Source organism: Protopterus annectens, chromosome 12.part0 (assembly GCF_019279795.1).
Source record: "Protopterus annectens isolate FY-2018-M chromosome 12.part0, PAN1.0, whole genome shotgun sequence".
Lineage (NCBI taxonomy): Eukaryota > Metazoa > Chordata > Ceratodontiformes > Protopteridae > Protopterus > Protopterus annectens.
Genome location: NC_056746.1, coordinates 900,676,771 through 900,698,457, shown reverse-complemented (window position 1 = coordinate 900,698,457; position 21,687 = coordinate 900,676,771). Strand labels below are relative to the sequence as shown.

The window sequence follows — 21,687 nt, the reverse complement described above, 5'->3', positions numbered from 1 at the left end:
ACTGGACTGCCCTGAGCCCTTCCGAGGATGAGTTGGTATTCCTGGATGATTTGGATCCCAACCTTCCACCTCCTGGGTGTCTCCGCCTTTCGACCCACTTATGTCTGTTGTGGCTCGGAAGGCGTGGTCAGCTCCAGACACAGTGGAACCGACCCCCAGAAGACCCGGTAAATTTATTACTGCACCACAGGACAAGCAGTTTTTCACCAAAGGTGTCCCAGTTGATGCCATGGTGGTAGCGGCGGCCACAAAGAAGGAGTTGGCTGAAACATCTTCATCTGTCCATCCCCCTAACAAGGAGTCCAGGACGATGGACAGATATGGGAAGCGGATGTTCTCTTCAGCGACCTTTTCCATGAGGTCTCTGAATTATTTGTGCCACTTTACCCGTCTTCAAAGGGATCTACTTAAAGAGCTTGGAGATACCCTCCAAGATCCATCAGCTGAGGGGGCCCAGGCTAAGGCACCCTCCCAGCTGGCGACTCTTAATTCAGTGGTGAACTCCTCCATGAGGCTCATTTCTTATGCAGCCGATGGTGCGAGTAGGGCCACAGGGACAGGCGTTGCTCTAAGGAGGCACGCTTGGATGCAGCTATGTAACTTTGCGGAACCTTTCGGAGCGTCTTTCACCAACACCCCCTTTGATGGTTCCTGTCTTTTTGGATCACAGGTGAAGGACACCCTTACCAGGTGTGAGCAGGAAGGCAAGACTCTCTCTGCCATGGGTGTCTGTTTTTCCACTCCTTCCAGACCATATCCCAAGGGTCAGAAGAGTGGAAAGATGTGGTTCCGGAAATCCCAGGGAGCCTTGCCGGACACATGTGGTAAGTTCCCATCTAGGACCACAGGAGGGAACAATAACAGACGCCGCCCTTGTGGCAGAGGGGGTCCGCAAAACCAGGGCAGCAGAGAATCCTTCTCTGAGAAGCCCTTCCAGCATCCCTGAAGGGTTGACCGGCTGCCCATCTCTGGTCGGGGGAAGATTATCGCTGTACCCAAGAACCTGGCAAGACATAACACAAGACAAATGGGTACAGTCTGTTATATCCGGAGGCTACAGAATTCCCTTTGTTCGCACCCCCTTATGGTTAAACAAGTCCCTTCCAGATGTTCCACCCAATCTAAGGGATCAAGAAGTTTCAGAACTGCTAAGATAAAGGGCCATCCAGCAAGTCCCAGCAGACCAGCAAGGATCCGGAATTTACTAATGGTTCTTTTTGGTGCCAAAAAAGACAGGGGACTGGAGACCCATTCTGGATCTCAGCAGACTGAACAGGTCTGTACAAAGAATGAAGTTTCGGATGGTCACGCTGCAGTCCATTTTACCCCTTCTGGGTCAGGACAACTGGATGTGCTCTATAGATCTTCAGGATGCGTACTACCACATCAAAATGGACAGACGCTCCAGAAGATTCTTTCGCTCCCGACTGGGAGCCAGCCATTATCAGTTCAGAGCTCTGCCCTTTGGTCTCACCATAGCCCCCAGGGTGTTCACCAAATGTATGGCAGTAGTTACCACTCACCTGAGACGGCAAAAATTCCAGGTGTTTCCATATCTAGACGACTGGCTCCTCACTGCTACCACCAGGCATCACCTTCTGTGAGCCAGAGACTACACCATCGAGACTTGCTCCAAACTAGGTATCGCAATAAATTTCGAAAAGTCTGCATTGTCACCCTGTCAGTCTATCACCTTTATAGGTGCAAATTTAAATACAAAAGACATGTCAGTCAGCCTTCCACCAGACAGGGTGTTAGTCATTCGCCAGCATGTGCAGGTCTTATTAGGATGCAAGAGAATTCAAGTCAGGTTTGTCCTCCAAACTCTGGGTCTCATGTCAGCAGCGATCATACTCGTTCCTCTAGCTCATTTTCACATGAGGATTCTCCAGTGGCTTCTTTTCACCCAATGGTCCTTCCAGCAGCTTCCCATGTCTCACATGATTATGATCACAGAAACATGCAAAAAGCACCTTGCGTGGTGGATGTTCTCCACATCAGTGCCCCAGGGCAGACCAATTGTACTCCCCCCTATAGTTGCTACGGTGACCACGGATGCCTCCCTGATCGGGTGTGGGGGGGGCATTATCAGGGCAGAACAGTCCAAGGCACCTGGCAACCTCACGAGTACCATCTGCACATAAACGTCTTGGAGATGAGGGCCATGCTTTTAGCATTGCAAGCTCTTCAAGACTCTCTTCCTACCGGGACCATTGCAATTCAAACGGGCAATATGTCAGTAGTGTGGTACATCAACAAGCAGGGCGGAACCAGATCCTACCCCCTATGTAGAGAAGCACTCAGACTCTGGCAGTGGGCGATCTCTTCCCAATGGTTTCTGATCGCAACGCACATCCCTGGGAAATCCAACGTCATAGCAGACAGGCTAAGCAGAGCAATTGTCATGCCTCACGAGTGGTCTCTGAATCAGGTAGTGGCAGACCAAATCTTCCGCAAATGGGGCCAACCTTGCTGCAACCTTTTTGCCACCCCCTTCAACAGCAAGTGCAGCAATTTCTTCTCTCTCCTTCCACTTCCCTGACATATACCCCCTGAGACGCTCTTGTCCACGATTGGCCTCAGGGACTTCTGTATGCATTCCCTCCATTTCCCCTATTCCCCAAGCTAATACAGAAAGTTACCATATTGGGCTGCAAAATGATCCTCATTGCTCCTTACTGGCCTCGACAAATATGGTCCGCGTTCCTGCATCATCATCTTCTCTAGCAGCCTTGGGCTCTGGGCCCAGTTCCAGACCTGCTGATCCATCAGTTGGGTGGGCTGCACCAATCCCTGCAATCTCTCCAGCTCACTGCTTGGTTGCTCCACTTCCAACTTTAGCCAGGCTTCCTGATATCTCCCACTCTGTGTGCAAAATCATTTTATCATCGCACAAGTCTACCACTAGAAAAACTTATGCTAGTAAGTGGAAACGTTTTTCCTCTTGGGCAGAGGCTAAGAGTATAGACCCCTTTTCAGCCCCTGTACACCACATTTTGGAGTTTCTTGCAGAACTCTCTCATGCTGGGTCCGCTTCCGTTACAATTGGAGTTCAGTTAGCTGCAATTTCAAATTTTCACTTTGGCCTGTCCGAAAGTAATATGTCTCATAAGCTATGTAAAGCCTTTCTTAAAGGGACCACTCTGCTTAGGCCCCCATTGAGAGATCCTCCACCTCTGTGGGATCTGAATTTGATTCTAGATTCTCTAATTTTGCCCCCCTTTGAACCTGCAGCTTCTTGTTCTTTGAAGTTTTTATCTTGGAAAACCCTCTTTCTCGTAGCGATTACTTCAGCCAGAAGAGTTTCGGAACTTCAGGCTCTTTGTATCCATCCTCCGTACCTAGTGTTCCACAATGACAGGGTTGCTCTCAGGACTAATCCTTCCTTCCTTCCTTCCTAAAGTCTCTTCTGAAAATAACTTGAATCAGTCCATTGACCTTCCTGTGTTTTTTACCAACCACTCCAACAGGGCGGAATATAAGTTGCATCAGTTAGACGTTCACAGGCAACTACGCTTTTATCTGCATAGGACTAAGGATATCAGAAAATCGGACCAGCTTTTCCTTTCCTATGCTGAAGGTAAACAAGGTCTTCCAGTTTCAAAAGTAACCTTGTCCAGGTGGTTGACTACTATCATCACATTCATCTATCAACTGAGGAATAAAGAATTGCCTGTTAAACCAAAAGGTCACTCCACCAGAGCTTTAGCCACTTCTGTGGCATTTCAGGCTAGGTTGCCCATGGAATCTATTTGTGCTGCGGCTACGTGGGCCAATCCACATACTTTCATTTTGCATTATAAGTTGGATGTGGTCTCCAGGAGCAGAGCTGATTTTGGTTCCGCTGTTCTGAAGAGTTTGTTCCAATGAGCCACCCAGGATTTTAGGTGCTAGGGACGCTGTCCCAACCAGCAAGAATGAAGGCGAGATAGACAACTTAACATAAAGAAGTTATGTACCTACCATAACGTTCCATGTTAGTTGTCTTCTTCTCGCCTTCTTTCTTGCATCCCACCCTCCATCCCCCTATCCTAGTAGACCGAGAAGAGTTCCTTATGGTTTTTCACTGGCCGAGTCTTCTCTGGATATTCCTCTCTGCCTAGTAGTCTCTATGGTAGGGTTTATGCATTATAGGATAGGATTCCTTCCTTTTATGTCTGCAGTTAGACTTACCAAATGAGATCTGGGTATCTAGCGCCAGGCATCATGGGATATGGGGAGGCCTCGAGCCAGTAAACAGCTCTCGAGCTTTAGAAGATGGCCGAGTCGGAGCCGAGGATCAGCTCTGAACCCAACCAACAAGAAAGAAGGTGAGAAGAAGACAACTAACATGGAACATTATGGTAGGTACATAACTTCTTTTTTTTTTTTTACCATAGCGAATGCCACCAGGACCTGCTCCCTGTTAATTGTTGGAGGATATGCTAGAAGGGATTTTACAAGGAGTAGTGGGGGGGTGAAGTTGGAGCTAAATTTATCAGCCATAGATTAGTTATGTCAACCTGGTTAGTGAAGGTTGTGCCATTTACCACCAGTTCTGCTCACTGCTGAGTGTTACCTTTAGGGTTCCTGACATAGCTCAAGAAGGCCTTGTGATTGTCCTTAGCATAGGAGGCTATCCCGACTTCATAATTGGCCTTGTTGGACTTTATCAGGTTCTTGTTTGGTTGAACCAGAGAGCTGCTGTCTCTGTGAGAGTTGCTCTTTCTGGCTTTGGCCATGACTTCTTTTCTTTTATTATATACCCTTTTAAGATAAGGATTCTACCAGTGGGGTCTGTTTTTGGTGATAGATCTCGGCTTACTTCAGGTAGGTATGGCAGCCTCATTGCATCCATCTAAATGTTTGTACAGTGTATCTGTAAACAATTCTGCATAGGTAGCTGTGTTCTCAGGGTTTAGGAGAGCCGTGAATTTTGACAGACTGTTGCTTAATAGTATGCAGTTTCCTTTAGAATAGATTACTAACTGTTACAGTTTTAGTTGAGTTTTTCAGGTTGATTTTTATTTCGAAGGTAGACTGCTTTGCAGTTCGACCTCACCATTGAGGACATGACATGGGGTGGGGGGACTGCAATGCTCTCCCTTGTTGGTGAGTACTAGGTCCAATGTTTGATCCTTTGGTTGGAATGCACACTATAAAGTGCAGGAAACATTGTGCCTGTAAATTGGCGACGGTGTATGTTTCCCAGTCTATAGAGGGGTAGTTAGAGCCTCCCTTGAATAGGGTATTTGGTTGGATGGAGAGTGCCTCTAAGTAGGTCTAGGTTATGAGCTTGAGAGAGAGAAATATGTAGCTGGTCAGGACGTGGTAAGGAACCTTATCTGTAGAGACTTGGACATGAATGAACTCCAGGACATCATCCTGTTTAACCAACCTGGAGTTGTATCTATTGCTAATGTAAATCAAGACACCTCCAGACACGTCTGTCTTTAGCTCCTGTGTCTGCCACTGTTGGTCTAAATGTGTGGAAGGCCCTGTAGCCTTCTACTGTCAGAGTACTTAATGAGGCTTTAAACAAGTGTCGGTAACTGCGCAGCATTTATTTATTTATATTTATTGACATTTGTTGACCGAGGAGGTCCACTGGGTCAGATACCCATTTTCACTGGAGGCCCGGGGAGAAAAGCTCCACAGTATATTACAAAGTATTGTAAAAACATGATAATCAAGGATCTATGTATAAAAGCAGAGATATGCAGTACAGTACAATACAGTTACATTACTAATCTTTTAGCACCACAATCATAACAAAACACATTAATAAATGATACTTGTATGTAAGCAGAGATTTGCAATCCAGTATAATACATAGTTTACATTCTTAATCTTTAAGCATTACAGTGCATTGGCATGATCGTCATTAGGTACTTTGTAAGAATGAGTATGATTAATGCTGGAGTTGAGAGTTCTAAAGCTAACAAGTCAGTCAGAGGTCAAGCATCCCCTGCTAAAGAGTTTGCATAGAAAAAGTGTAGAAATGTTAGGAAAATTAATGTGGATTTCCTCCAACAGGTAGTCAAATCTTAAAGTGGAAAAAAGTAAAGTTACATTGCCTTGTAATGAGAACCATTGTGCTTCTGTTTGATTGTATTAACTGTTTTTATTTGTAGCTTTTGATAATATTGCTCTTTCTTATTACAGAGATGGTGTAGCTGTGGTATCGAAGTCGAACTTCATTGAAGCAGATAAATATTTTCTCCCATTTGAGTTGGCCTGTCAGTCAAAATCACCTCGGATTGTGAGCACATCTCTAGATTGTTTACAGGTACTGGTTAGCTTATGTTTGTTGAAATCTGTATGCAGCTAAACAGACTGGGTACCTCTGAAACAGGAAGTTGGAAGGTCCCACAAGTGTGTGCAGCAGAACAGTGAAATAATGCATTATACTTGGTTAAAATATGCTACAAAAATGATTTTCATTTGATAGGCACAATAAATGTTCACATACATCTGAAAAAAATTGAGAGGTTAATTACCAGTCTGCCTGGCGACTTGCATTTTAAAATCTTATTCACTTGGGTCACTGAAGACAACTAAAGATGTAATTTTTGTTTAATTTAGCCTAAATGAACTCAAGTTCTTCTAGTATCACCTCTACCCTAAAGACTGCTGCTTGCATTCCTCCACTCTGTCCTAGTTCCTAACAAAGGAATGAAAATTCCTTGTTTCCTTTTATTTCTAACTTCAAACAGTGTTATTGACGAATTCATGAGGATAGTCCATAGCCCCCAACATATTGTTGAGCCTTTCACATTCTGATTCGAATAATTGGTCACAACTGACCATCTGTGCCAGTCTTGCATACTGATTGTTTCAACACTATATAGGAAGCCCACCTATTCCAACAGCCTTCCACATTTCAACAGCTGGCACCCGGTGCACCAGAAGAAATCTTTGATGAAGGGGACAATATGAGTTTGAAGTTAGAAATAAAAAGAAACAAGGAATTCCATTCCTTTGTTTGGAACTAGAAGCAGTCTCCCTTTGAACATTGTGGTGAGTCAGTCGACCCCATACAACAAGGCTATGGTGTTACCATATAATTTACATTTTGAGAAAATTAGAGCCGGCATTAATAGACATTGGAACATATTTTCCGTTAATCAGGAAAACTACAAAAAGTTGGGGAGAGACCCACTATAGTCTATAGGAAGGACATGTGCCTTAAAACTTTTATTGAGACACAGATGCTTAAACGGGTGGTCGGTCGTATGATGAAATGCGGGCACCGTGGGCAGTGTAAATTTATAATGGAGGGTTCCAGTTTTAGGGTGAACCATGAGGTTAACATCCAGCTTACATGTAAATATCATTGTGGCAAAAAAGGAGTGGTTTACATTGCCAAGTGTCAGTCATGCCAAGGATTTTATATCGGTAAGACCATTAGAAGTTTTAGGGAGAGAACTTAACACATTTATAATATAAAGAAAAATGATGAAAAAAATGCCCTGTGTAAGTACGTTAGAGAGAACGAGTCCCATAGCTTTAAATTCAGGGGTGGCCGCAGTGGTGCAGCGGTTAGCATTGCTGCCTCACAGCAAGAGGTTATTCGGTTCGATCCTCGGCTGGGTTGTCTTCTGTGCGTAGTCTGCATGTCCTCCCTGTGATCACGTGGGTTTCCTCTAGGTGCTCCAGTTTCCTCCCACATCTAAAGACATGTTGTAGGTGGATTGAATACTCTAAATTGGCCCTAGACATGAGTGCTTGCGTGTGTGTGCCTTCTGTGGAAGGTTGGGTGCTGGGCTGGCAACTCGACACCGTAAAACTCCACTGCCAATCATGGGTGGACAGGTGATCTGCTGTGGCGACCCCTAACTGGGAAAAAGTCGAAAGAAGAAGAAGATTGATCACGTGGACCTGGGACCAAGGGGGTGGACCTACTGACACCTTTTTGGAATTTAAAGAAATCAAATGGCAGTTAAGGTGTCAAACGTTTTAATTCCCGGGCCTCAATGGCGTCATTTCTGTTAGTAGTGCTCTTAGGTTAAAAGCCATGTTTATGTTATAAAATACTACACTGTATGTATTTAATTAGTTTTTAGGAATTTTTTTGGTTATAATGGCAGTTGTGTTTTTAAAAATGTGTATTGCTGATTATGAGTTGAATTTGTGATACTTGTGTAACCTTGGACTGTGGTTTATAAGTGAGTGGTTTTATTTTAACAAAGTCATGTCTTATTAATTAACTGGCCACATGATGAAAGTGGGGGGTGTTTACACGTATAAAAAGATCTGTTGATGTGCTTTTAGTTTATTCTGAAGAAGTCTCTGACATTTGCAAATAAAAGCACTAAATTTTATCCTGGAATAAAGTGAGTTATTTGTTGCTGGCAACCTGTTTCTTGGATTTCTACATTAAAAAAATGATACGCTAGTAATATTGCAATAAGGAATGTATGCCAAACTGATAACAGATGTACAGTATCCGCAATCCATCTACATACTGTGGGAGTAGAACCCACAGCCTTCTGCATCAAATGCAAGTATTCTAACTGTTGTGCTATTAACAACACAAACAGACTTGGCATAAGCAGCACTAAACTTCTCTCCCCCTGAAGAAGTATGCATCACAAAAAATATGGAAAAAGCCAAAATTTATTGTGTGTGTGTGTGTGTGTGGGTGGTGGTGGGGGGGGGGATGGCCCAAAACCAAGGACGCGTTTTAAACATTGCTTGTGTAATCTTAGAAAAGTTGCTAGAATAAAATGTTTTGTGTTACCATGCATTTCCTGAAAATAGGAGGACTGAAACTTAAATGGCTATCCTTATTTAGTGAATTCAGTTCTCACTAATTTGCTACAAAACCACAAATTTTAAGAGCAACAGACCTAAGAGCCAAACATTTCAAAGTGGTGGTGTGGGTAGGGAATTCAGACTCTTACTATTTGTACCTAAGATACTGGATTTGAGCCTGAGTAACATTAACCACCAGGTATGCTTAACTGGGGCATTTTCACACACACACACACACACACACACACACACACACACACACACACACACACACACACACACACACAGCAATATAAAAATAAGAGCTTTATAAGCAATTACACAGAGCAGCAGCAGTTGTTCCGCATTACACACACACAGCAAGCAGCAATTGTTAAGCATTACACACACACACACACACACACACACACACACACACACACACACACACACACACACACACACACACAGCAATACAAAAATAAGAGCTTTATAAGCAATTACACAGAGCAGCAGCAGCAGTTGCTCCGCATTGCACGCACACAGCAAGCAGCAATTGTTCAGTATTACACACACACACACACACACACACACACACACACACACACAGCAATACAAAGGTAAGAGCTTTATAAGCAATTACACAATCTTTCCATACTGAAAATAAGAGCTTTATAAACATACTTTGAAAATAAACTGATTGCAGCAGCAGTTGTTCCGTACTAAAAATAATAGCTTTATATAGCACACTTTGAAAATAAACCGGAGTGAAAGTAACAGCTTTATATATAAACACACTTTAAAAATAAACCAGACTTGCAATTAGAGCAGCAGCAATCATTCCGTTCTGTACTGACTCCTTGAATATGAACCACACACAATACGGACTTGGCAACTCTCTTAACATAAAGATTACTTAGAGCAGCAGCAATTGCTCTGTATTACACACACAAAAATAAGAGTTTTATAAAAATAAATAGTAAATCAGCAACAGTCATTCCATACTGTGACTCCTTGAATATGGACCACTCACCATATGGACTTGGCAACTGAAAACATTGCTCATGCGAGCAAAAACATAACATAAAGATTACTTAGAGTGGCAGCAGCAATTGTTTGTACTGAATACAGCCACTTATAATGAATCCGCTATGGACTTACACAGAGCGGTAAAGCAATCAGTCCTCTACTACAGAGCTATGGACTTATTCAGAACAGCAGCAATGGAAATTGAAATACTGAATGCGGACTTTTATGCACACAATTTGAAAATAAACCGTCCATTTCTTACTTAGAGTGGCAGTCTTCTAGAAGCAGCCCTTACAAACGTAAAGCAACAATTCCTAAAACAGTTCAGATATCCAATCCAGCAGGCAGTCTGTCACACGAAACTGATGTCATCATGCATGCCCCTGTAGGCTGGCGATGCGTGGTGATATCAGCCGTAAATTTAAAGTTGTATTAAAAAATAAATAAATAAAAAAAATCTGGAATTAAAAGGGCCACTCGGAAGTTCATGGCATCCCATTATTTTGCCAACAAAACCAGTAAATACCGAGGAATTTGGTACAATTGAGAGGTATGGATACGTGAGCTATTGCAGTACTGTACTGGTGTAACACCAATTAAGGAGGGACACGTGTACAACTGCTGTACTGTGCTGGTGCAGCACTGAGAGCAGAGGGAACACGTACTACTGCAGTAGTGATACATTGCAATATGGAGCATGGTTAGCACATGCAATACAGCAGTACTGAGCTAGTGCAATACTGAATAAGTAAAGAACATGCAATCGTGCAGTGTTGTGCTGGTACAACACTGAGTAATTAAGTAACGTGTAGTACTGAGTTGAAGAGAAGTTGCATCTTGTAACATCTGTGTTGCCTCTTAAATAAAAATGGTAAATACCTTAGTCATTCTGCATTTTATAGTTATAACTGGCTTTCATAACTTGAAAAGAAACATGCCACTCAAAAGGGTACCTTGCCATTTTCAAGCATCCATTGTCAGCACTGTGTGTAATGTGGAAAATTAGACTGGTGGTGTGTGCATTCTAGATATTCTTCCATATCACTGTTGCAGTATTCTGTACATAGGGGGTCTCCTGCCAAGGATAGCCCAGCGTACGGCCAGTATACAAAAGCCTTAAGGTCGTATAGGTGTGGTATATTACACGGATGCTCTCCACATAGTGCATAGGGCATGAAAGTGACATATGGATGTAAACATTCAGAATTTCTTTGATGCCAGTCCATTGCCATTATTGAATGTTGGTCTGAACATCCTTCTGCTGTGCTGGTTACTAAGCCACTTTCAGATAAGTGCCCTTTTGGGGTTTCTTCTCTCTTTTTTCTGTCTTGTATGGTATTTGTGTTCATGTCATCCAGGAAGAGAATGTCAGCATAGGAGGTAGATTTCCCATAAAGACCATCACGACCAATGTCTTTTTTTTTTTTTTTTTTTTTTGCTGGGGTGCTTTCCACAACTATCTGCCAAGCATTTGTGCTGAGGGCCAGCCATCTGCCAAGAAGAAGGCCAAAAAGATTAGGCCTGATCTGGTTATTGTCCAGCATCCCCAGATGTCTATCTAAAGGCTAGTGAAAGCCCTGAAGACCATCCGGTGCTTGCTTTGGATTCCTCTGCTATGGCCCTCGATGGAGGCTGGCATGGATCCAAATTCTTAACATGTCCTCAGAGGCTTTTCCAATGTCTGCATCTGAAGTTGAGGGGGGGAACCTTGTCTGATAATATCCAAGAGATTGAGAGAGATTCCTCAAATTTCTGTAAGATTGGAAATGCCTACCACCATCATTGAATATTGTCAAGGGTCTGAATCTCTGAAGTTTTTCAGTGCAGATATCCCACAGAAAAAGAAGCAGAAAACTAAACACATTTCCACTGTGAACGATCCCAGCATGAGTAGCAGGAGTTTACTCTGGTCTGTTTAATACTTCAGTGGCGTTGACGCTTCCTCAAAGGGTGTATGCACCTGCCCCCACCCCCTGTTTTCTACTCCTGTTAATAGGCCTAGGGAATTAGATTCCTCAAGTAAGGACTTGGATTTTGAAGAAGCATCCCTGGCATATTCTTCCCAAATGCCATCCCCTGTGAACTGCGGTTTGGAGGAAGAAGGTTCCTTGAGTCCAGACTCCCCCCTTGGAAGAGTTGCCCTTTGAGGATATTATTGTCCACATGATAAAATAGTTTAAGTGGGACTGTTCCCAGGTCTCTGACATTCAAAAAAGGTACTATGAGCTCCTACAAATGGAGTCTTCCAAACTATCAGCTGTCCTTGCAGTTTTGGCTGCCCTTTTGGGCACCTTTTTTTTTTGCTGCCTCTGTAGCTCCCGACTGTCAGCTTCCTGCAGCAAAGAAACCTTATGGGTTCTGTAAGGTGTCTGAGGACTGCACGTTTTTGTTTGTGACCTTCTGCTAATCCTGCAATGGTCTCAGTTTCTTCTGACAAACCATCTAAGTTGTTGCCATCTACTAAGCTCCTTCCTACTGTTAAGAATAGTCAGGCCATGGAAAGGTTGGGTAAGAAAGTTTATACTGCTGCCACCTTGTCTTTTATGGCCGTTAATTATGGGACTCTTATGACCAGGTGTCTAAAGTGATGTCTGATCTTCCTGATTTTGATGGGAAGACTTCTCCTTCTCTGCTGCGGTCCATTTATCAGGTTGCCAGTCACTCGATAAAGAGCAGCTGTGATGCAACTCATGCCTGTTCTAGGGATGCTGCTTTTGGCTCAGTGATCAAGCGTTGGTCTGCGTCTTCAGACTTTACATGATGGTATTAAGGCCAAGCGTTTGGATGCCCCCTGGATAATAAAAAAATATTTTTGGGACAACTACTTCTGACTTATTTAAATCACTCCAGGATAAGGGTAAGGCTTTGCTGAAACTTCCACATATTTTTGTCTCCCCTTCCCCAAATTCTAGAGGAATTATTCTTCTGAGTCTGCCTTTGTTCATTGTCCAACTCGCCCTCTTCTAAAAGGTAAAAAGGGTTCTAAGCATGTTCCTTCTGCTAAGTGTACTCTGACTCCATCTTCCAGAAACCTTCTTATCTGAAGTAGTTACTTCATTTGCTCTGCAACCTGTGGGTATCGGATCCGAGCCGGCAGCTTTCCAAGCTACAAGATCCGAGCTCCTAGCTCCTACCCCCTACCCATAATCCCCTGCTATGTGCTACATTACCTCAGATCGTTTTTTGCCGCGGCTGAAGCAGCTACTTTTGAAGAGCTCCTTGGCTTTTGGTGAGATTGAACCTTTTTCTTCTTTGTAAAAAAAAAAAAAAAATCTTTTCTTGTGTGAGTGTTTAGTTTTCTTGTGTTAGTTAGCGAAAGTGTAGTTAGTTAGGTACCTTTGTTCCCCCCTTTCTAACTAGTTTGTTTCTGTTAGTTCCCGCCTTTCACCCTCCCCCCTCTTAGTGTTTGGGTGTGTTTTTTGGTGTGAGTGGTGTTATGGCTGAAGGGCCTAAGGCGGTGTTCTCAAAATGTACTGAGTGTGGCCATAAGCTTTCGCCAGCGGATGGCCACACTCAGTGCGTTTTATGCTTGGGGGCGGCCCATTTGTCATCGGCCTGCACAATCTGCGTGGCCTTTAATCCCTGAGCTATTAGGGACAGGAAGAACAAGCTGATCCTAGCGGGCTTGTTGCCTCAGGAATCAGCTTCTTCTTCCTCCCCCTCTCAGGCACAGGCTGTCTCCACAGCCCTCGTGCCTTCTGGGCCCCCGACTCAACCTGGGACTCAACCTCCCTCTTTGGGTTTGAGTTCAGGGGTTTCAGGTACCTCCACTATGGTGGAAAAAAGGCATAAAGACAAGGGACATAAGTCCCACAAAAGGCGGGCTGAGACTCAACCCTCAGCCCCGCCGTCTAAGCTGACTAAGTCACCCTGGAGGGGCTACGGATCCTCCCCCTCTCGGCTCCGTTTACCTAGTTTTTCTCCGGAGCTGGAGGAGGAGGATCGGTCTCCCTCGAGGTCGTCGAGGCGACCCTCCCGGCCCACCTCGACGACTTCTTCAAGATCAACAAGAAGCCTCACTGAAACAGATATGGATCGGATGATGCGCCGATTCATCCAGACCCAAATGCAGATGGGGGTGCTCTTGCCTCCCCCCCCTCTGGGGGGGGAGCACAGCCCCCATATTTGCTCCGATTACTCCTTCTCCGACCTGTTTTCAGGTCTCGGAGTTATCAGATCCGGGCCCTTTCGGAACCGGGGATTCGTCAGCGCCGATAGCTCCGATCGCTTCGACGCCGACTGTGCCTTCGAGTCTGTCGGATCTGAGCTCTTGGGGCCGAGGGCTGAGCATCGGATCAGGGGGAGCTGGTGTGTCTTCGGCTCCGTTGGGTTCGGAGCACACCTCTCTCTCGGCTCAGGCTGCATCGGCTCCGACCCCGATCCCTACCTCGGAGCCAAGGAGATTGCTCTCGGAGCCTGGCGAGAGTAGCTCTCCTTCTGCTTTTGAGGTTGTGGAGAGGGTACTGTCGAGAACCTCCAGGTCCCTGGTCCGGGTGTCGGATCCTCCCGTATCCCCGCTGCATGTGGGTCTATCCTCCATCATCCGACCATCAGGACAGCCTGCCCAAGCCCTCCAGTTGGTTCCCTTAGAGGAACAGGACCCCATTGATGAGCCCTCTTCGGACAGTCCCACCGAGGAGGTCCCTCGAAAATGTCGGTGCAAGAGGAGGCACCTGGACTCCCCCAAGTCCGTCACAACTGACATGGATTTAGATGAAGGGGAAGGTTCCCCAAGGTCACCCCCCGAGGATGTCTCCTTCGGAGACATCATGGAAATGTTGCGTATTAGAGGGGGGTGGTCTGCCCAAAAACCTTCCGCAGATGAATCCGTGTTCCGGGATGCGTTTGAGGCAGGCCGTTCTACCTCCTGGGTGTGCCCCCCGGCTGACCCCCTGGTAGACCTCATTACTACCAGGGCATGGAAGGAGCCCGACACCGTGGAGCCTATCCCGAAGCGACCCGACAAGATCCTTAGCCCCCCAGTGGATAGATTGTCTTGGGCCAAGGGAACACCAGTGGATGCCATGCTGGTGGCGACTGCCACCAAGAGAGAACTCGCACAGGAGAGCTCTTCGGTTCACCCGCCAGATAAGGAATCTCGAGCACTGGACCGCATTGGGAAGCGGATGTTGAGTTCAGAGACCTTTTCCGTAAGGGCGCTTAACTACATGGCACATACCATTAGGCTGCAACGAGACTTAATTAAGAATACGCTGCAGCCCCCCCCGGAGTCTATGTCGGTCGAGGACAAAAAAGTTTTCTCTACTCGTATGGCCACTCTAAAGTCCATCTCTAACACGTCCATGCGTCTACTCTCCCATGCCACGGAGGGAGCCGCTAGGTCCAGCGGAGCCGGGGTCGTCTTGCGACGTCACTCCTGGCTCCGTCTTTGTGATTTTGCGGATCCCTTCAAGGCGTCCTTCGCGAATGCACCCTTTGACGGATCTTCGCTCTTCGGCAAGACCATTCGTGAGACGCTGGTCCAAAGCGAGAAGGATGGGAAGACGCTGTCTGCCATCGGGGTCCACTTCTCTAATCCCCAACGATCCTTTTCTAGGAATCAGAGGGGACAAAAGAAGCTGTGGTTCCGTAAGTCCCACCAATCCCATCCGGTTTCGGACCCCTCGTCCTCTAGAGGCAGAGAAGGACAAGGAGGACGCCGGCCCAGAGGCAGAGGGGGACCGCGTAACTTCGGGTCCAGGGAATCTTTCCCGGATAGACCCGCGCAGCAGCCCTGAGGGCTTACCCGGCTGTCCCTCTCTGGAGGCAGTCGGGGGGGCGGTTGTCGGAGCACCTGTCAAACTGGGAGTCCATTACGACAGATCGATGGGTGCTCCGCATCATATCCAGAGGTTATACCATCCCCTTCATAAACCACCCTTCCTCGACCAGACACCTCCCCGATGTTCCACCCGATCGAAGGGAGGCGGCAGCTTCAGAAATCCTGAAGTTGCTAGAAAAAAGAGCCATCCAGCCCGTCCCCCCAGACCAGTCCGGATCGGATTATTACTCCAGGTTCATTTTAGTGCCAAAAAAGACGGGGACCTCAGACCCATTCTAGACCTCTCCGCTTTGAACCTGTTAATTCCCAAAGAAATGTTCCGGATGGTCACCCTCCAATCTATTCTCCCCCTTCTGTGGCAGAACGACTGGATGTGGTCGATGGACCTCAAGGATGCGTACTACCACATCTTGATGGACAGACGGTCCAGAAGGTTTCTCCGCTTCCGGCTGGGAGCCAGTCATTACCAGTTCAGGGTTCTCCCGTTCGGCCTCACCTCAGCCCCCAGGGTGTTCACCAAGGTCATGGCAGTGGTTGCAGCCCACCTGAGACTTCAGGGCATTCAGGTCTTCCCGTACCTAGACGACTGGCTCCTTACTGCCACCAACAGGCATCAGCTCTGCCTGGCAAGAGATTATGCTCTGACCCTTGCCCAGAGCTTAGGCATCTCTGTAAACCTCCAGAAATCCTCTCTTTGCCCCGTACAGGTCCTGGAGTTCATAGGGGCCAAGTTAGATACCCGCATTTCTCGAGCAATGCTAACTGCGGACAGGAAAAACAGCTTGTCGTGTCAGGTGCTAATTCTTCTTCAAAGCCCGGCCCCGAAGGCGGAATTAGTTCTGAGGGAAATAGGATCTATGGCAGCAGCGATCACTCTCGCCCTTCACGCGCGTCTGTGAATGAGGATTCTGCAGTGGACCCTTCAAGTTCAGTGGTCCCTGCTACTCCATCCGTTGAGTACTCTGATTCCCCTAAGCAGAGTTTGCAGGCACTCCCTTCTTTGGTGGTTCCACGCCCCAGAGCTAAAGGAAGGGAGGCCTTTTGTTGTCCCTCCCCCCCAAGCCACGCTGACCACGGACGCTTCTCACCTCGGGTGGGGGGGGGCATTGTTCGGGCAGAACCGTCCAAGGCACGTGGACTCCCCTGGAGACCGCTTTGCATATCAATGTCCTAGAGATGAGGGCGGTGCTTCTAGCGTTGCAAGCTCTCCACAACCTTCTACCTCTGGGAACTATTGCAATCCAGACAGACAACATGTCAGTGGTCTGGTACATAAACAAGCAAGGAGGAACCAGGTCCTACCCACTTTGCCGGGAGGCTATGAGAGTGTAGGAATGGGTGATATCCACCAACTGCTTTCTGGTAGCAACGCACATTCCGGGTCGGTTCAACATTTTGGCGGACAAACTGAGCAGAGTGATTCTCACTCCATACGAGTGGTCTCTCAATCCATCAGTTGCGAAGCAGATCTTCCGCAAATGGGGTTGGCCTTGCTGCGATCTTTTTGCTTCTCCTTTAAACACAAAATGCAGCGAGTACTTCACAATACTTCCCCCCGAAGGGGAGAATCCCAGAGACGCTCTAGTCCATGCTTGGCCGTCTGATCTACTATATGCCTATCCACCCCTTCCGCTCATAACCAAGTTCATACAGAAAGCCTGTCAGTTGGGGAGCAGAGTTATCCTCATAGCCCCATTCTGGCCTCACCAGATCTGGTTCCCGTACCTGCGGTCTCGCAGTGTACCTCCGCCATGGATACTGGATCCCATTCCATACCTGATTTCACATCCAGTGGGATTACAAACCCCGAACCTGGTGAACCTCAAGCTTGCGGCTTGGTTGCTCCAGTTCCACTGATGGCTAGGACTCCCGGTATCTCATCTCCGGTTAAGGCCATTCTAGTCGCAGCACATAAAGCCGACTACTAGGAAGATTTACTACAGCAAATGGAAACGCTTCTCTGTCTGGGCCAAAGATAGAGGCCTGGATCCATTTACAGTTCCTATTCCTACTATTCTAGACTTCCTGTTTCTGATATTCAGACAAGGAGCAAGTGCCTCAACAGTTAAGGTGCAATTGGCAGCCATCTCCCATTTCCATGTGGGAGACTGACTAGGATCTTTGGCTTCTACAAAATTATGTAAAACCTTCTTACGGGGCGTTTTCCTCTTGAAGCCTCCGGTGAAAGTGGTGGTGCCTCCATGGGATTTGGCCTTAGTCTTACAAGCCTTGACAGGCCCACCCTTTGAACCCGTGGCTTCGGTTCCATTAAAGTTCTTGTCCTGGAAAACAGCCTTTTTGTTTGCCATTACTTCAGCCAAAAGGGTATCAGAACTGCAAGCCTTATGTATGAAGCATCCTTATCTCATTTTTCATAAGGATAGAGTGTTCCTCAGGACTAATTCGTCATTCTTACCTAAGGTGGCTTCGGAGTCAAATATCAATCAATCAATAAACTCACCCGTGTTCTTCCCAAACTTTCAGAATAAAGGAGAATACACATTGCATAAATTGGATGTGCACAGACAACTGCGTTTCTACCTGCACAGGACTAAGGATTTTCGCAAATCGGACCAGTTGTTAGTGTCTTTCGCTAAATCAGCCATGGGTAAGGCCATTTCCAAAGTGACTATAGCAAATTGGATTTGTCAATGCATAGTCCATGGGTACTTATCTGCAGGCAAACCGGTTCCTACGGAATTAGCTCACTCTACGAGGGCTGTGGCCACCTCTGCAGCCTTCTGGTCTAGGATCCCCTTGGATGACATATGCTCTGCAGCTACCTGGTCCTCTTCACATACATTTATTTCTCATTATAAGTTGGATATGGTATCGAGAGGTAGGGCTTCCTTTGGCTCTGTGGTGCTTCGGAATATCCTTCCATAGGCCGCCCAGGGTTTCTCCCTAGGTAGCTGGGGAATCTGTCCCACAGGTTGCAGAGCAAATGAAGTAACTACTTCAGATAAAGAAGTTATGTACTCACCATAACGTTCCATCTGAGTAGGTACTTCATTTGTCTGCAACCGACCCTCCCTGCCATCCCCCGAACCTTTCGGGATTTCTGATCACCAAAGAGATCTTGTTCTGCCTTAGGACAGTTTATCTGGTGTTGCTTCCTCTATCGAAGGTAGGAGTTGTGTAAGAGGCAAAAAATTCGATCTGAGGTAATGTAGCACATAGCAGGGGATTATGGGTAGGGGGAGGAGCTAGGAGCTCGGATCTTGTAGCTTGGAAAGCTGTCTGCTCGGATCCGAGATCGGATCCGATACCCACAGGTTGCAGACAAATGAAGTACCTACTCAGATGGAACGTTATGGTGAGTCCATAACTTCTTTTTTCAAACAGAACAGTTTCTATTTGATGTTTTTCCCCTCAACCAGGTCCCTCCCCTTGTCTCTCCACCTTTCTTTATCTCTTCCAAATTGGCATTGGATCACATAAGACTCTTGGGTGTGCTGTGTGTTATCCGTCAAGAATATTTCTTAGTTTGGAAATCCCTTCCCACCTTTTCAGGTATTCCTCAACCTCCATGAGCACAGCTTCCTAATTTTACAGAGGTTCTGCAATCCCTTTTGGATCAGGACACCATTCAGCTTGTTCCACCCACCTAAAAGGGGGAAGGGGTTTTACTTAAGAATGTTTTTGGTTCCTTTGGAGGGTGCAAGGAGACCAATTCTAGATCTTTCTGTGGTAAACCGCATTCTCAAGGTTCCTTCTTTCAGGATGATGTCCCTTCAGACCTTTTTTCCTCTTTACCAGGCCTTTATGGTTTCTCTAGACCTCGGGTATGCATACCTTCACACCCCCATCCACCCCCTGCTCAGGAAATTTTTACGTATCTCTATTTATTCATTGCATTTTCAGTTCTCTGCTTTGCTCTTTGACCTATCTACTGCCCAAGGAGTATTCAGTAGATGCCTTGCTTCTGTCATTGTTTTATTTTTTTTTTTAGGCTTAGGGGAAGACAGATTTTTTTCCTTATGTAGACTATCTGGTCATTCAAGCTTCTACTCCCAGCAGTCTGTTACAGGATCTCCAGTTTACCATTTGTCTTTTATACAGTCTGGGGTTCAGTATAAACCTCCAGAAATCAGTTCTGCCACCTTCCCAGGATCATGTTTTCTTGGATGCAATCTTCAGATTATTCCCATGCTGGCATCTCTCGCCTGCCCCAAAAAGTTCTGTCCCGGACAACCTTTTCCCAGACTCATTTTCCTCTGTCTTCATGGCCAGGGAGTTTGTCAGGGTTCTGGGATTTATGGCCTCCACTATTCCCGTGCTCCTTCTTGCCAGACTTCCATATGAGGAAATTTTAATGGTATCTCAAATCGGTGTGGGTCTAACTTTACCACCCCCTGGAGTTCCATATTTCTTTTCTTCCTTGTCTCAGACTTGAGCTTCAGTGGTGGATTCATTAACTCTGTCAATCCAGAGCTTCGCATTCAGGTTCCAGTTCCCTCTCAGGAGCTGTTAACAGACACCACATATGTGGGGTGGTGAGCTTCCTGTGGCCTTCTAAAGGTCCAGGGTCTCTGGCTTCCTCGTCAGAGATCAGACCATATCGACATAAAAGAGAAGAGATGAAGGCTTTGCCTCTGACTGCAAGCTTTTCATTTCCCCTTTCATCCCAGGCCCCTCAAAATCTTCACAGACACTAACACTGTGATATGGTATGTCAACAAGCAGGGGTATACCAGGTCCTATCTCTTTTGCAGATGAGCTCTTCAGGTCTGGGATTTAGCTATCCAGTATCAAGTGACTTTAGGTGGTTTGCATTTTCTCAGAGCATAGTCTCATGGCAGACTCTTTGAGCAGGTCTAGAACACAGGCTCTCAAATAGATGCTTCACAGAGATGTGTTCCTGGACCTTGTCCATCAGTGGGGTATTCCTCAGGTAGATCTTTTCACTTCCCTTCTGAACAGACAGCTTCCTCTATTCTGTTCTAGAATCCCAAGTCCTCTGACTTGGAAAGTGGATGCCCTGCCTATTCCTTAGAAGGGAATGTTTCTGTACAATGTCCCCCCACTTCTTCTTTTGCCACAAGTTCTGCACAAGATCATGCAGGACTCTTCCAAAATCTTGCTGATGACTCCATTTTGGCCCAAATAGCATTGGTTTCCCCCTTTATCACTTGACCAGTGGAAATCACCAAAAGTTACCTCACTGGGTAGATCTTTTCACACAAAATGGGATCTCTCATCCGTCCTCAACTGTCCACTCTTCAAGTGACACATTGGATGATAGGATTTTGATCCCTTTTAGACACCTCTTATCTGAGGAACTGCTCTAGGTTCTGCAGGAGGCCAGGAAACCCACTACCAGAAAATCATGTAATGTCTTGACATCTGAATCCACATATCTGTGTAGGCTCCTCTGGTTCTATCTTATTTGTGTGATTTGCTCCATGCTGGGTTGGCATATTCTGCAGTTAAAGCTCGCCTATTAGCAATTTCTACTTGTCTTCTGGCCTTTAGGTTTAAGGTCAAGTAATTTTTTAAAGGCATCTTTCATATCAGGCCTCCCAGGAAGCCTGTTCCACATTCTTGGGACCTCAGTTTTTTAACTTGAAATTTGAACCTGGCTCCTTTTGAGCCTGCTTCTTCAGCTTCCTTTTCAGCATTATACTTAGACTGTTCTTCGTTTGGGTCTCACTTCAGCTGAGAGAGTGTCTGAACTTCAGGCCCTCAATGCTGTTCCTCCTTTTTTAGTTTTTCATAGAGACAAGGTATCCATTCGTACTAATTTTTCTTTTATGCCTAAGGTGGCCATTAAATTGTCACTTAGTATATTTATCTTCCTTTTTTCATTCTCCATAGAATGCCAATGAGAAGATTCTTTACACCTTGAATTTACATAGACATCTCAAGTATTTGGATAAAACTGAAGGAATTCACACATTTGAACAGCTTTTCTTTCTTTTTTTTCATCCCAGAATTTTAGGTTTGGCTGTTTCTAAACAAACCATTTCCTGGATTTCTAAGGCCATTTCCTTTTGTTGTTCTTTTCATGGCAGATTTTTTATTTTATTTATTTTATTTTATTTTAGATTTGTTGACCGGGATAGTCCGACTGGATGCATGTCTATTTTCAGCGGAGGCCCAGGGAGAAAAGCTCCAACGGTAAGCAGATACAGCATTACATAATACAAACAGACTATTTA

The 21,687-nt window shown here is 45.8% G+C and overlaps 1 protein-coding gene across 1 annotated transcript in view; it reads left to right on the top strand.

Annotated features, from left to right (window-relative positions):
* Window positions 1-21,687, top strand: part of ARFGEF2 (ADP ribosylation factor guanine nucleotide exchange factor 2) — a 2,483,667-nt gene that overhangs the window by 345,918 nt on the left and 2,116,062 nt on the right. The window contains exon 3 of the mRNA XM_044089932.1: window positions 6,145-6,268. Within this exon, the coding sequence (XP_043945867.1) occupies window positions 6,145-6,268 (124 nt within the window). The remainder of the gene's footprint in view (window positions 1-6,144; window positions 6,269-21,687) is intronic.